At 35.1% G+C, this 17,886-nt stretch overlaps 1 protein-coding gene across 1 annotated transcript in view; it reads right to left on the reverse strand.

Moving 5' to 3' along the window:
- Positions 1–206: 206 nt before the first annotated feature.
- Positions 207–17,886, reverse strand: part of LOC111055390 (metabotropic glutamate receptor 2) — a gene marked incomplete in the record, with an annotated part of 483,092 nt that continues 465,412 nt past the window's right edge. The window contains 6 exon segments of the mRNA XM_039427649.1: positions 207–1,151; positions 3,012–3,168; positions 9,227–9,378; positions 12,595–12,808; positions 14,484–14,646; positions 16,702–16,923. Coding sequence (XP_039283583.1) covers positions 670–1,151; positions 3,012–3,168; positions 9,227–9,378; positions 12,595–12,808; positions 14,484–14,646; positions 16,702–16,923 — 1,390 coding nt within the window.

The raw sequence follows: 17,886 nt of genomic DNA on the forward strand, positions 1-17,886 counted from the left end.
CGTACCATGAGGTATCTTCTTATGCTATCTTTTCTCTCTGGTATCTCTCTGGTAAAATGATAGAAAATCACAATATGATACACAAAATGAACCACAGAAACACAATATGATACAATATCACCACACATGATACAGTATCAACACAATATGATACGGTATCATCTCAACTTGATTAACAGCATGGGATATCTTCTTATGCTATCTTTTCTCTCTGATATCACCATAAAATGATACAGCATCAACACAAAATGATACAATGTCACCACAAATGATACGGTATCAACACAATATGATACGGTATCATCTCAACTTGATTAACATCATGGAATATCTTCCTATGCTATATTTTCTCTATGGTTATATACATTATACAGTTTCACTATCAAACTGACAATTTTCGAACAAACACTTCCAGGAGGTTCAAGTTACAATGGAACATCACATTATTCATGAAATATCTTCTAGAACATTTTTTATTCACGTTTTTCACACTAAAACCGGTTTATGTTCACTGCACGCCACAAATCGTTTCCTGTGCTTTCCAGCATTACTGGTTCCACTTCCCCCACCCTCTCCCACCAACTCCCCACTACCCTTTTCAAAATTTTGACTACCCTCAAAATTCTGCCCCCCCAAACTCTCCCTGGAGCCATCAACTGACTCCTTCTGCTATAATTTGGATGGTCCGTTACTAGTCACAACATTCACTTCCGGTTTCACTTCCGGTCTCACTTCCGGTTTCACTTTCTCCTCCTGATCTTTACTTCTCCCTCTCTTTCTCCTACTCCTACTCTTATGCGAGGAAGACGAAGAGGAGGAACGTACTTTTGTGGTATCATTGTCCTTCATCAAAGCATCGCCTGTGCTTTTGTAGGTTTTAGAGTTCAAAATATTGTTTTCGGTAACATTACTAGAATTCAATGCCGGTAGGGATACAGTAGAATCCATATTTTTGGCAGCCTCTTTTGTATGTTTTTCCGCTTCTAGTTTCTCCTGTAATTGTGTTGCCAGCTGTATTTGAACGTCGGCAGTTTGTGTCGTGTTCTCGTGACTTTCTGTGTTTAGTGTTTGTGTTGAACGACTGAAGACTGATTTGTCTTTCAGATCGTTGATATGGTCTTTGGTGTCGGTTGTATTTTCCACGCTTGAACCTGCAAAAGTAGATGGGAAATCATTGATTAGTTGATGAAAAAATCATTTTTCAACTGAAAGTATTTAAAAATTTCCTGAACTAAAAAATCAACATTTTTTAAAACACTTCAACTAAAACAAATGAGATTACGGTAGGAGATTGTATCATAATATACAAATTGGAAAAAGTAGATTAGGCTTATGAACTTGATAGCAGCCTTAGCTTGATTTATATAAATTTGATTTATATTTTCAAATAAATAAGGTACCTGACAACGAAAATATGCAGCAGTGAGCTGTGTTTACACCAAAGTTATTAACAAAATATTTATTTCTCAGTCCTTATAGATTCTATTAAATTGAACATTACTTATCATACACATAATGAACATATTATATGCTTGTCAAGTTCCGTTCAATCTAATAGAATCTATAAGGACAAAAAAAATATTCTGCTAATAACTTTGGTGTAAACGCAGCTTTAGGCTATTATATTAGGTCGTTTGAGTCAAGTTACACTTGCAAGTCATTTTCAAGCAAATCCTGGGATCCAAGTTAGCTGTATAATTTTATCTGTATTTAGGTAGAACTAATCACAGTTACTGTAGAAAGACACAGTAACTGTTGCTAGTCAGTAGATTCTAGCAGTTATTCGATCGACCGATTGAATGCCTAATATTAGGCTATCTATTATAGGGGTGGACGATTTTCAACGGCAAAAATGAATTACCGGTACTATTCTTCTCTTTTCTGATACGTTTCAATAATTAAATGCAACATACAAAAAATTGATGAGCATAAAATAAGTGGAATATATCTACTACCAGTACACTTCCTTCTGAAATAATATATTTATCAGTAACAAGCATGAAATCGTCAGTAAATTATCAGCAAATAGGCAGTGGAAAGAATAAGCTTTGAAATTTGAAAAAATAATGGATCTCGGTATTGCTAATTCGAAAATTTCGTCTTGATTTTGTTTTATCAACTTCGCCTCGGTTTCATCATTGGACTGTCTCATAGAAGTAGTTTTTCAGGGAGAAATAGATATTATTTCCTTCTCTAAACTATAAATTGTAAATGATTAATAAAAAAATGAATGAATAAATAATAGTTATATAATTAAGTTATCTTGATTTTCTTTTATTAAATTCGCCTCTGTTTCATCATTGGACAGTCTCATAAATAGAGAGCCGCACCACCTAGAGCAGAAAATGAGATTTTTCCGGCTCGAAATCGGTTTTCAAGTCCGAGGCCGTAGGCCAAGGACTAGAAAAGATTGAGAGCCGGAAAAACATTTTTGCCCGTGGTGCGAACGCTATTTTTCGCCACACACAAAAAATAAACAATATATATATATATGAGAATAGTTGTTTACTAAGAACTTCCGAAAGCAGAAGTGGAAGGTGATAGCTCTAGCAAATCTGAGGTTATCTGAATATCAGGAAATTGTCCAAGTATTTTTATTTTTTATTATGATTTGTCTAAATAACCTAAAAGATGATGTTCAATTATGTGGGAGGTTGAGTTTATACTTTTCTATTCTTTCAAATGACAATAAGATGATATATTATTATTATAAATGTTTTAATTATTGAATAATGAACACAAATAATGAAAAGTTTTTTGATCAGCTGTTTTTTGATCACCTTTCTTAGTTCCATGTTAGCGGCTGGAAAGATCTTTCAGATCTACGTAGGGACTGGAAAACAGCTGCTTTCTGTGCAGTGTGGCGAAAATTAGTTTTCAGTGGGAAATGGTTGTTATTCCCTTACCAACTATTTTCTAAAGATAGTTCAGTTATTGAACTTGTAATTTACTTGAAACTTGAAAACTTGAAACTTGAAGCTTGAAACTTAAGTTGAGTGGAAAATACTGACATTTGGTGGTGAGACTCTGGGGTCGGCCGGCAAAGGGGGCAGCCCCTACCCTTACACTCGCCACAGCTGTGGTGGTCCTCATGGTTCCCCCATGTCTCGAGTTTGGCATCATACTCTGCCGGATATTCTGCTCCGGTCTGATCAGGATTATATACAACTGAAAAAAACATATACAAACCATAAATGTGATCCTTGTATATGGCTTCAAATAATTGTTCAACAATCTATAATGAGTGGAGGGATGAAGTTGTGATAATAGTGAATAATAGAAGTGTAGTGAAGGAAGATAAGTGATTATAGTATTGATTTCATTTGCCGTATGTTTTGCACCGGTCTGATCAGGATTATATACAACTGGAAAAAACATAAACAAATAAAACCCATGAATGTATCCTTGTATGTGGCTTTAAATAATACGTAATTGTGAACTGTTTGATATACGGAGTGTCTCACGGAAGATGCAACAGTCGAATACCATAGATTCTACATGAAATTTGCAACAAAAAATGTTCTTATATCGACCTCAGTCACTACCTCCGTAAACAAAGCCGTAGTGCATTCGTGTGACGTCAGCACAGGTAGGGCTCCTACACCAATCAAAACACTAGCAGATCAGCTGCAATCAACGAATTTTTATTGGAGTAGGAGCCCTACCTGTGCTGACGTCACACGAATGCACTACGGCTTTGTTTACGGAGGTAGTGCCTCAGATTACGAGTCATATAGATTTCTGGATATTTAAATAACGTCAATAAGTAGAAAACTATCGGTCAATTCTGAGGACTTACCGGGTGTTTCAAAAAGAATGACCCAATTTTAAACAGTTATATATATATATTTCAAAAAATGGTGCACACAAACCAATTACATCAAATTACTCACAGAAGTATCGAGTTTATGATGATTTAAGTGTTATAATTATGTGCCCTCCTTTTGAGGCTCGGACGACATGTAGACGGTAGCCAAATTTATCCCAGACTGTTCGCAAGATGTCTTCTCAGACTGTAGCTGCTGCATCAGTTATCCTGGTTTTTAGCTTCTCAATATCAAGTGCTAAGGGAGGAACGTGAACAAGATCTTTAACGTTGTTTTCCTCCCTTAGCACTTGATATTGAGGAGCTAAAAACCAGGATAACTGATGCAGTAGCTACAGTCCGAGAAGACATCCTGCGAGACAGTTGTCTTTGGACAACAATTGTCATCTCTTAGTTGCAGATTGTCGGAGACCAGGCCAGATAAACGAGAAGATGTTATTAATTAAAAAAAAGATATCAATTCAAGTTATCTAAATTCAAAATTTATAGTTTTCATGTTTATTTTGGGCTAAAATTTTATAAAAATTGTACACGTGAAATTCTAACCTTATCTTTGACTTTGTCACCTATAAATTTGGAAGAGAAATAGCACAAGGACTACCTTATTATTTTATCTTCTATAATGTTATTGCATTAGTGTCATTATTGCATTGTAAAAATTGTAAGATGTTTATACACGGCTAACTATTGGCACATCAGTTGACAGCTAAACATGCCTGGGTTCTCGTCATCTGTTGTGACTAAACAGCTGAACTGGCAAAACCAAGACAGCGCTACTGGCCTACACCGTTCACACGGCGCCAATTGTCGGTGCCAACTGAGATTCCGAGTGGTGGGAGACTCGCTGGGCCCAATTGACTATCCATAGTCTACTCCCGGAGAGCGGAGACAGTTGTCAATACGGGCCAATTGTCGGGACAGATGGCAAGACAATTGGCCTGAAGTGTTTATACGAAGACAATAATTTCATGCTAGTCAGTTGCCTTATGACAATTGTCTCGCCAATTGGCATCGTATAAACTAGGCTTAAAGGTGGCGATGACGCAATCTAGTTGGCTGGCCACTACGCATACTTTTCGTGACCCCTACCGTTTCATCCAAATACCGTTGATAGCTCTATCCTTATCTAGCTATGCAACGTTGCCAGATCATTTTTCAACAATATAGATTCACAGCTTAATTAATCAACAACATTTTCTAATATTTTATCTCGATTACCAAAATTTATTATCGAATCATTAAAGAATATATTCTCTAAACGGTTAAAATAAAATTTACCTTTTTTAAAAAAATGAACAGTTAGGCCAGTTTCACACGGCAGAGACCTCGCTCCTGGAAGATCATATTACTGAAGATCATATTTCATATTTTGCAGCTCTCCTGTACTTTCACATGGGGATCTTACAAATAAGCCGACAGATCTAACAAATACGCCGACGTTTGCTCAAAGTATGACTCATCACTTTTTCTCAAAGTCTAACTTCCTTAAAAATATAGATAGAAGATTTCTGATTTCGGATTTGGATTCAGCGACCCCAAATTCTTTGAAGCGTGAGTCCCATTTTCAAAAATACCCAAAAACAAGGGAGTTATAGCTGTTTTTAATATAGCTTTCCATTATCATATGATTATATAGTAAACGTACTAAGATACTCCTGCCTCACAAAGGGACAGGCAAAGGTTTCAAGAAGTTTTTGAACACCTGAGAAGTTTAAACATAAACATTTTCAATTTTTAAAAGTTCTAGTTTTCCAAAAAAATATTGAACTATGAAAAGATGAATCCAAAATATAAAATCATAAATCATCTCCACTCATCACCCAATAAAATAGGAGGAAAAGGAATGTTGTACAGTAAAATTCACTAAATTTCAGTTGTCATTCAACAATCCAATTTATCAGGTTCAAATCGTTGAATATCACTTTAAATTCCCAGCAATTATTGACTATTTATTTTTAACTTCCATCCAACTTTTGGCGACTTCATTCCGGTCCTTGTAGATGTCAAGACTTTTATCCCAAAGAGCAGGTCGGTTGCAAACTGCAGTAATCAACAGCTCCACATCAAACTCAGACATCGTGTAATGACAGGTGTCAAAGTCAAGTCAAGTAAACAACTGACAAGTCAACAAGTGTCAACTGGAGAAGTGAGTGAGCAAGCACAGTGCTGACATAATGCGAAAAGCATAACCATTGTACCAACTACAGTAGCCTCTCTCTTAACCGGACACCTTTCAACCGGACATCGGTTTAACCGGACTACACTCCACGGAAGTGACATCTCTTTAACCGGAAAATAATTATCAGCATATCGGTTCAACCGGACTGGATTGGCAGGAAATGTTTGGTTTTAAATATTTCAGATGTAAAAAGGCTTAGCAACTAACTATTTTCTTGTGTTTTGTGTTCACAGATATCATAATAAAGCGTCTAGTTTTTTATTTTTACGTAAAAGTCATTATTGGCTTATAAACTACAAAATATGCGTACCAATTTAACGACTTTTAGGGAACGTCGGTTTAACCGGAAAAAACGTTATCCGGACTGGCCTCAGTCCCGATGAGTCCGGATAAGAGAGAGGCTACTGTATTCTAAATTATCATACTGTATTTCGTGAAGCCATGCTTTGTTAAAACCAGTTACTCAGAAAGCATTTTTTTGTCGTTCGATGTTTTGTCATCCTTATGAATTCTGTTGAAGCAAACATAATGTTATTTAAGAAGTTGTGCTGAACCTGTAAAAAGAATTCATAGAATTCATAATATTTCGTAAATCAATTTCACGAAAATCGATGTACATGTAACTGGATTTAGAAGATCAATACGATAATGTGCTCTATCACAATTTAATCACAGAAATAAGTGAAAACGTTGGGCGCAAACCTTCTGCCATGAGGAGACAAATAAATTTATGAAAAGCTTGATAGCTTGAATAGTGATCTGATATTTGTTACACGTTTTTACTTTCCTTGCCCTACTACCATAGGTAAGGAAAGTATTGCTTTCCAAAAAAAATTAAGGTACCCCAATTTCAAGTTTTCTATACGTTTCAAGGTCCCCTGAGTCCAAAAACATGATTTTTGGGTGTTGGTCTGTGTGTGTGTATGTGTGTATGTGTGTGTGTGTGTATGTCTGTGAACACGATAACTCCATTCCTAATTAACCGATCGACTTGAAATTTTATACTTAAGGTCCCTATACCATGAGGACCCGACAATAAGAAATTCAATAAAATTCAATTCAAGATGGCGGAAAAAATGGCGGATAATTACTAAAAAACCATGTTTTTCACGTTTTTCTCGAAAATGGCTCTAACGATTTTCTTCAAATTTATATCATGGATAGCTATTTATAAGCCCTATCAACTAGCATAAGTCTCATTTCTCGGAAAATTTCAGGAGCTCCGTAATATTCTTGAGAAAAATGGCGGAAAATGACTAAAAAACCATGTTTTTCACGGTTTTCTCGAAAAAGGCTCCAACGATTTTCTTCAAATTTATACCATGGATAGCTATTTTTAAGCCCTATCAACTGGCATAAGTTTCATTTCTGGGAAAATTTCAGGAGCTCCGTAATATTCTTGAGAAAAATGGCGGATAATGATTAAAATTCCATGTTTATCACCGTTTTCTCGAAAACTGCTTTAACGATTTACTTCAAATTCATACCATGGATAGAGATATTCATAAGCACTATCAACTGGCATGAGTCTCATTTCTGGGAAAATTCCATGAGCTCCGTAATATTCTTGAGAAAAATGGCGGATAATGACCAAAAACCAGGTTTTTCACGGTTTTCTCGAAAACGGCTCTAACGATTTTCTTCAAATTCAAGCCATGGGTCATTCAAGTCATAAGTCCTATCAAATGACATGAGATTTTTCCTTGGAAAATTGCAGGAGCTCCGTAATATTCTTGAGAAAAATGGCGGATAATTACTAAAAATCCATGTTTTTCACGATTTTTTCAAAATAACTTGACCGATTTTTTTCAAATTCATACTCTGTATAGTTATTTATCAGCTCTATTAACTGGCATGAGTCTCCTTTCTGGGAAACTAATGGGGGGTCCACCCCATCCTTGAGAAATGGACTTTGTAACCTCCTTCTCGTGCATGAGGTAGGTAGGTAGAGCAGTTCATAAAAAGAACACATAGTCGAGATATTTCATCTGTAGAACAGCTGTTTTGACGACTTTAAAAAAATGACGACTAAAAAAATCATTGAATTTCACAATTTACACAAAGGAAAAAGTACTCTGAAAACAATTATATATACACATATACAAAAGTCTGATCGTATTTTCGAATATGAGCAAGGAAAGTTGTGTGAGTGTACCACACCAGATTTTTAGTCTAAGACATAATATGTCTTAGACTAATTTTTAATGTTTCTTCAATCGGCAGGAAAACTTTGGTTTTTCAAAGTTATCTTACTCCCTTATTTTGGGGTATTTTCAGAAATCATGATAAATATCCTACCAAATTCCCTACACGAATACAGTGTGAGTTGTATTATAATAGCTACAGTACTTACGTACTGTATAGTACAGTACCTGTTTGTTTTTACCATATAATTATATGATAATAGAAAGCTTTATTAAAAACAACCATAACTTCCTTGTTTTCGGATATTTTCGAAAACGGGACTTACGCTTTAGAGAATTTGGGGTCGCTGAATCCAAATCCGAAATCAGAAATCTTCTATCTATATTTTTAAGGAAGTTAGACTTTGAGAAAAACTGATGAGTCATACTTTGAGCAAACGTCGGCGTAGTTGTTAGATCTTGCCTCTGCTTGCCTCGAGGGGAAAAGACGTGACAAAACGAGGTTCCTGGATAGGAGTCACCATGTGAAAGACACGATTTGACTCAATGTACTTCGACAAAAAAACGTAAACACTGTTCAGTGTTCAAGTTGCATGTCTCCTATCGTGTGAAAGTAGCCTTAATGTTACATCAGATTTACTGGTAGCTGCTGTCCTCTACAGGGAGCAGTGGCAAGGCAGAGAATCGGCAACGCTGTTTACCTATCTTTCTCCCCACTGCCATTATGACGTGGACCTCACTATAGAGCAGTAAAGCTGTGTTTACACCAAAGTTAATAACAAAATGTTAATAACTTAATCCTTATAGATTCTATAAGATTGAACATAACTTATCATACACATGATGAACATATGTGTTGCAAGTTCCGTTCAATCTAACAGAATCCATAAGGATGGTATAGAACCTATAACGTTGGTATAAACGGAGCTTTACAGTTCAATCTGATCCATTGTTCACTTGCATTAGAGCAGCTAGAGCCAACAAACTTTGGCTTCTATTGCCTCACTTTATAGAAAAATGTTTAAGGACTTTGTAGTTTCAGAAAAAAATCATTGAAAATGTTTTAATTGATTATACCTTTGGTGAGAAGAGACAAGCGATGGTGACACTGGCTGATAGGCTGATGGTGACAGCCATGCTGGTTATTCTGAGTGGCATGTGACCTCCTGTGCCGAAGTAAAGTGGCACAAATGCCAGCCAAATTACGCACGTTGTGTACATTGTGAACCCTGCAAATATAAGAAAATTATGAACCATTCCACATCTTCTTCAACTATAACATTTTACTGTTACATCAATATAACTCGTCCTTACTTCGTTATTCTTGAATTTATAACTCCTTCTTCTCACTTATACCATAGAGAAACAATAGCGTATTGTTTCTCTTACGCTATTGTTTCTCTATGCTAATACCTTCTATTACATCTTAATTTATATTAAAAATTGAATTGAGAATAAATAGTTTTGAATTGAGTTGGGAAATTTTGAAGAAGCCAAATATTTCAAGAATAGATTTGATATTTTTGTTCTACTTGAGTAGATATCTAATTAATTTTCTCAAATTCTATTATTCTAGTTCCTAGATAAGTTTACCTTCCTCACCACCCTTCTTCCTTCACATCCTCTTCTTACTTCCCAACTTCCCTTTGCATGCAACAATTTTTTTCCTCCACCTCCTGTCTAAAGTGCTTACTTTACTCCCTGGAACATGATACTAAAGTGTCACTTTTTCGCTCTCAGGAGGAAAAACAGGAAAACTCCCTAGAGCGTAAAAGTAACTCTATTTAAATAGCATGGGAAGCATCAATCTCTAATTTGAAAACGTACATTTGGAATAGGTTAGAAGGTCTAAGCTCAGATGAGGAAGCATATAGAGTAGTCATTAAACCAACTAAAGTCAATACCTCAACCAGACATTTGATCAATATATGAAATTTATGTTTTTATGCTATAATTATTACAAACTTCATAATTATCACTATACTAAAAAAATGTATAAATATTTTTTTATATTTCATGTTATTCGAAATACCAGCCAACGAATATCCCTCATTAACTAATCAAATTTGAAACGGGACTTTTATCATAGTTGTAGTTGTGGCGGCCATTGTTGTTACAACTTTTGCCGACAGATAGCGCATAGCGCTGTTGGCGGAGAACTGTGATTACAAGCCAGATCAGCTGTTTACTTTTCAGATTATGTTGTAACACATTGTTTGTTTACATACGATTTTGAAAATTATTTTATTTGCAGTTTTTATAAAAATGAAGGTGGAAGAAAAATGTTGTGTATATCACGAGTGAAAAATCTCGGCTTCACCTCGGGCTTCAAACTTTTCCCTCAGGGAGAAAAAAAACAGTACATTTCACTCTAGATATACAAATAACTATTTCTCTCCCTCTTATCAAATTTGTCAACGTTACTTTTTTTTGTATTGTACGATTCTATATGATTTATTATGTATACTCATATAGGAACCTACTGAAAAACCTTCGGGTTTAGTGGGACCTCCAATGTAAATATTTTGTTCAATAGAACTTGATTGATTGATTGAAATTCATCTTCTCTCCAGAATACAAGTCATTCTTCAATCAAAGGGTGTAACAAAATGTTACATGCATAACTAATATCTAGTAATTTATCTTGTTATTCAGGAATTATTTCCAACAAACAACTACCTCACTCTAATTTTATTATAAGTTAGAATGAGACAGAGCTTGTTTGTCAGTTTTGAAGATATTCTTTATTTTACTTGCATTTTCTGTTTGATAGTAGCCTTTGTGCGTTCTCCTTTTTCTGTCCTTGTCCTTTATAATGAATTTTCAATAGCATTTCTCTTTCACTTTCTCCCTTCCTCTTCGATTTTATTCTCGCAGAATATTGTCAGTTACGTAGGCCTTCTGACCAAGATTATCGTGCCTCTGCTTTGCTCATTTATTCTGTCCTGAATCATGGTACGATACAGACGTATTCGGTGGAATTAGTTTTTTTTTTAGGGAAAATTTTCTCCTTTTTCTTTAAAAATGTAAAAAGTAAATATCTTAATTAATTACTAAATGAAAATGGTAGTGAGTCTGTGAAAGTTTCCTCCTTTTTTAGTTTTCTTCATATGTTAAAATATCACAGTCATTAGTAAAACAGAAATGTAAAATCTTCAAATTTGCGACCAAATCCGCTTTAAAAAGGTAATTAGATTTATTGTATTTCTTTATATTGTTTAAATTATATTTTTTGTATCATATTGAGTATATAATGTTAGAATTTTCAAAATATAATGGGACGATTTAAGTTACTCAAGTTTCTATCAACATAAATTATAATTCAAATTATTAAATCCTACTTTGTTGGAATCTAATGTTTTTGGTAATATTGGAATTATTTCTTTTGAACTTGCATTGATGGATTTTAGGTCTGAATAATGTAATTTCCATTAATCTTATTTTATGACTTATGTTTTAAATTGTTACTATCGAATCCTTTTTTGAGTTTTCTGTTCATCAGCGAACAGGATAATTAGTAATATTATGAGTAAACTAAGTTGGTTTATATTGTTTTATCCTAACAGCGGTCCCAGCTTTACCACTACCAGAATTTCAACTACAGGCCATCCAGACTTCAACTTTAGATCAATTGCCTTCCTGGTTACTATAGCTTCAAATTCACATGAGAGCTCCGTTTCAAGTCGCCTACCATTCGCCACCTGGATTACGAGCAAATTACAAAAAAAGGATTAGTAATCCAGCAGATCCAGCCCAAAATCAGAAGAAGATAGGGATTTCTGGGGGAAGTTAATTTGTGCGCGAAATGAAATAATACGTGAAAATTATATGAGTGTGAAAAGTTTCAAATAAATACATCGATAATCTAAAATAAATACAAGTGTTTGGGGCCCCTCACTTCTGCGATATGTACATACAGGTATTTGTAGAATTTAATATTTATTAATTTCTAAAGTTTATTAATTTTGTAAAATCTTTAAACCGTTATTAATATTTTAAAGTTTGAATTCTGGGGAATATTCTTCTCAATAGTTTTTGTATTGCTCTTTAATATTTTTTCTGTTTTTTGTAAATTATACAACTGACTACCACTACTGTTTTTAAATTTTGAATAATCCTTCGTCACACCAGGTATATAGTGAGAATCGAGTAAATTAATTTGGTATGTTTGATTGATTATTTCCGTACGTTTAACTAGTTGCTCTCAATAAAAAAAAGGGTATTCGAATATAAATAATTGATAGTAATTATTATATAAACGGGAGACGGTCGATCAACCTTAACCAGTATATATCGTTACAAGGGAATGGATGAAGATAAATGAGAGACTGCAGGAGCTCCCTACAATTCTAAACTAATTCCACCCACTCTATTTAAACAATCTAATTACAATTAAATTCACTTCTAATCTAATTATAATTAAGTAGCACTTCCGCAAGTCTTACCTATATGCTTAGACTCATTGAAAGCCTCTGGTATATTCCTGGTGAGAACGGCATAGACAGTGCACACTATGATTAGCACAATGGGATACCCGAATGCAATCATATATGACGCATCCACATATGATGAGCATATGAGCATGTTGTCGTCACGTGTGGGGTAGTGGTGAATGGCCTTGGGAGGCGACAGTAGCATCCATACGGCGTTGATGATCAACTGCAAAATTGCATTGGAGTAATTAGGGTAAGTACAATGAGGAATAATTATACAGCTAAGGAGTTGCATACATGTGTAGTATTAACATATAGTTTGCCCACGGTATAATGGCAGTATATGATTAACATTGGTGTTGCTATCCTTGTCTAACATCCTTGTAGCATCTTTGTATCATCTTTCTATAGTGAGGTCCACGTTGTAATGGCAGTATCTGATTAACATTGGTGTTGCTATCCTTGTCCATCATCTTTGTATCATCTCGTATCATCTTTCCACAGTGAGGTCTACGTTATAATGGCAGTATTTTTTATTAATATTGGTGTTGCTATCCTTGTCTATTATTAGACAGAGCAGATAGAACTATCCTTTTCCACCTTCGCAACTTTGCCAGATCGTTTTTAACAATCTAGAAATATAATCATTAACAAAATATTCTACCTCAATTATTATGAAATTGTATTATTCCATAATTGAAAATATAAATAAATGAACATTTAATATTCCATCAGATATACCGGTACCGTATGTAACATATATATATATATATATATATATATATATATATATATATATATATATATAAAAGCGAAATGGCACTCACTCACTGACTTACTGACTCACTCACTCACTCACAGAACTAAAAATCTACCGGACCAAAAACGTTCAAATTTGGTAGGAATGTTCAGTTGGCCCTTTAGAGACGCACTAAGAACTGATTTGGAAAAATTTCTAAAGATACGCCCAAAATCTGCGTTTTTCCAGCGTTTTTCAGCGTTTTCTCCGCTTTATCGAGAACAAATGAACAGAAAATGTTCAAATTTAGTACAGAAACTCAGCTAGGTTGTAATAGTGTGTTAGAAGGAATTTGAAATAACGCCAAAGATACGCTCAAAATTAACGTTTTTTTGCGTTTTCTCAGTTCTTTCATCAAGTAATAGACAGAAAATGTTTACATTATGCAGGTGAGCGAAGCGAGCCCGCTGATCTCATTTTTGAACGATCCAGTCCCAATCCAGGGGGCAGAGCCCCCTGGCTAGACGGATATGGCGAGCAAAGCGAGTCTGACGGCTAGTATATTATATAAAAGGCAGTGACAAGGCGGAGAATCGGCAACGTTGTTCTTCTATCTTTTCCACTTTTATTTTAACGTGCATCTCACTATATTTTGTTATTTTTGTCTTATTTTTCCTTTAAATCCTCGAGACTTCATTGGCTGACTAATAAAGAAAGAAGTAAATTAAAAGATTGCAGTTGCACCTTGAAACAAATTCAACCACAGTTAAATTACTTCATTGCATTCTAATGAGATTCGACCATTCCTTCATGTCGGATGGATGACATCATTTCACTGCGGTTTAATTTAATTGTATAATCGTACAACTGGACGCTATGCAGTGCTACTATACATAAAATATAATTCTCACGAGTTCGAATTAGATCATTTCCACTCAGCCGATTGAGTATGAATAATACTATTAGAACTTATGGGAATTATATTCTTTTACTATTCACTCTTCACTGTCAATGTTGTCTGCAAATTCAGCTTTAAGCTACAATATTTCAGCTATCAGTCGATGACTCTGCATAGAAACAGAACTTGGAAATATAATAAGTATTATATTATCAGCAGATGAAAATGTAATATGATTGAGAACATTGAAAGAAAGAGTTTCACCTGAACAGACACCATTACTGAACAAATGATGAGCTGTGACTTGGGAGTGATGAAATTGGGCCTCTTCGCAGTCCTTTTCCCCGCGTTGAAAATTCGCGATATCCGGTTGGTTTTGGTGAGAAGGGCTGCATAGACCACTGTGAAACAGAAGCCTGCTCCGAACCTGCAAAATTATAAAAATTATCAGAAACAGTGGAATTAGTCTAAATGAACTTCACTAAAGTCCCATCTCATCACTCAACCCTGAAACATTTTCAGTGCCTGTTACTCGAATATCGGGAATAATATTCTAATGTGGTGAAATTAGAAATTTGAGAAAGCTGCAACTTACACAAATTGGCAAAGATGTCATTTCTTTGGATGGAGGGCCAAATCTCAACTTATTTCATACAAAGAACAGTAGAACCTCTGTAATTCTATATTTGACGGGTATTAGCAATAAGTATAAAATATATTACTCATATCAACAGTAGAAAGACGAAATTGGTATAGTTCTGGATAATTAATTAGTATATCAATTAGTTCATCCTATTATATTAAGCGAGCAATTTCTGTATATTTCTATATATTTTTATATCTAGTTATTTATGTTCAATGGATCTCCAAAATGGCTCTAAAGATTTTCACGAAATTTGGATCATAGTAGGTTTATGATATAAAAATTCGATTGCACTAGGTCTCATCCTTGAGAAAACTCGCTGAACGACATTAAAAGGATAATTAATCCTTGGCTGAAACAGCTGTGGATAGTGAAAAAGTAAGTGAGGGAGTGAGTATGTGAAAATTCAAAATATCGCATCCCCGAAATTCATAAGATGACATATAGCCAGCTGTGAAATATGAACACGATCATTTTAGAGAATTGTGTTCTGTTTATAAATAAAAATAACGAGCAAAGCTCAGTGCCCCGATATTTAATTATTGATCAGATAATTAATTCGTTAATTAGTATTATCCAGGGATAATAATTATTAGAAGCAGTAAGTATCGAATATGGGCGTTTTATCAACAGAAGAAAGACAAAACTCATGTTGATCTCCAAACGCAGAAACGATACTGCCCAAATATTTATCAATCACCAGAAGTTAGAGCGCACAATTTACTTGTGAACAACAATAACTGAAAAGTGGGACTTGACACAAGAAATTGAAATAGTAATTATTTGTATATTTAGAGTGAAATGTGCTGTTTTTCTCCCTGAGGGAAAAGCTTGAAGCCCGAGGCGAAGCCGAGGGCAACAATTTTCTTGATTGAGAAAAAACATTTTTCACTCGTGATATACACAACATTTTTCCTCCACCTACATTTTTATAAAAACTGTAAATAAAATAATTTTTAATAACGTACGTGACCAAACAATGTGTTACAACATAATCTAAAACGTAAACAGCTGGGCTGGCTTGTAATCACAGTTCTCCACCGACAGCGCTAGGCGCTATCAGTCGGCAAAAGTTGTAACAACAATGGCCGCCACAACTACAACTATGATGAAGTTCCCGTTTCAATTTTTTTTAAACATCTTTATTGCCCATAAAAACAAATACAAATTAAAAAAACTTACAAAAGAAATATTCTAGATTATAATATTATGCTATTTTACAAATAAATTAAAATTATATGGCACCACCCAGCAAGGGCAAAACCCTGACCGCTGAGTGAGAGTATCAGCTGTTTAGACAATATAAAAATTCATTTACTAATAATCAAAGCTACAAAAAATCGAAGTTAACAATAAATTACTAGTAATTATAATATTTGACTGATGTCGAAGAAAAATTTTTGTATCACCCACTTATTTATCTGTTAATGAGGAATATTCGTTGGCTGGTATTTTGAATAACATGGAATATAAAAAATATACAACTTTTTAGTATAGTGATATGAAGTTTGTAATAATTTTAGCATACAAACATAAATTTCATATATTGATCAAATGTATGGTTGAGGTATTGAATTTAGTTGATTTAATGATCACTCTATATGCTTCCTCATCTGAGCTTAGACCTTCTAACCTATTTCACATGTACATTTTTGAAATAGAGATGCTTCCCATGTTATTTGAATAGAGTTACTTTTACGCTCTAGGGAGTTTTCCTGTTTTTTCCTCCCGAGAGCGAAAAATTAACACTTTTGTGTTCCAGGGAGTAAAGTAAGCACTTTAAACAGGAGGTGGAAGAAAAAAATGTACTTAGCTTTAGCTATTGCTTATATGACTGACCTCTGTACCCCACACACGATATCGCTAGGCTTGAGCACGAACACGAACGTGATGAGATAGCAGAGCAGAATTCCAGTCAGCAAGACATAGCTGAGTTCGCGTCCCGACGCCTTCACGACCGGCGTGTCGTTATGCCGCAGGAAAACGCCAATCACGAACAGGGTGACCAGCACGCCTGAAGCTGACAAAGACATGGCGCCGATAGCCCACCCGCTCTCCGCCCTGCCGACAACACAAATACAATTATAAAACATCGAAATTGTAAATCAAAATTAGATTCACTTTCCATCACTTATGACCCGGCCAGACAGAGATCGATCTGCGATTATGGATTCCTATGTCTACTATAGTGAGGTTCACGTTATAATGGCAGTGTTTGATTAGTGTTTGTATTGCTATCCTTGTCTGTTATTCAATAAACCTAATAGCGCTATCTCTTTCTCGCTTTCGATCTGATGCCAGATCGTCTTTTAACAATGTAGAATTGAAAATTCATATAGAATGTGATAAAACAATGAATTTAAAGAATAATAACTATAGAACACTTGAGTCTAACTACAGTGAGATCCACGTTATAATGGTATTGTTTGATTAGCAATGGTATTGCTATCCCTGTCTATCATTCAACAAACCGGATAGCGCTATCTCTTTCTCGCTTTGATCTGTTGTCAGAACATCTTCTAACAATGTAGAATTAATAATTGATTCTCAAATTATTTCATCTTTATTATGACATTATTGAAAAATATAATTTCTTGCCTAATAAAATAAAATCGATTATTTTAAACAAGAATGAATCGTTAATATTACATCAATAAACCTGAATCAGCTACCGTCCATAGAAGGCATTGACAAGACAGAGGCTTGGAAACGTTGTTCTCCTATCTTTCTCCACTGCAATTATAACGTGGACCCGACTATAGAAAGTGTTTTGGTCCAGTCACAGATTTAAGACTATGATCCAGATTCTAAAGGTGCGTAGAGATATACGCGCCTCCAACCCGCTCCGCGCACGCTCCGCCCTCGTTCCTCCATCGCTCCGCAATCGCTCCGCCCCCGCTCCGCAGTCGCTCCGATCATGAACGTTACGGGAGATGTTAGCTCTTCTCGCGTTCCCCGGTCGATCCACTCTTGCTCCCGGTCGATCATCAATCGCTCTGCTCGAGTGACGTTCGGTTGCGGAGC

Source organism: Nilaparvata lugens, chromosome 5 (assembly GCF_014356525.2).
Source record: "Nilaparvata lugens isolate BPH chromosome 5, ASM1435652v1, whole genome shotgun sequence".
NCBI classification, from domain to species: domain Eukaryota; kingdom Metazoa; phylum Arthropoda; class Insecta; order Hemiptera; family Delphacidae; genus Nilaparvata; species Nilaparvata lugens.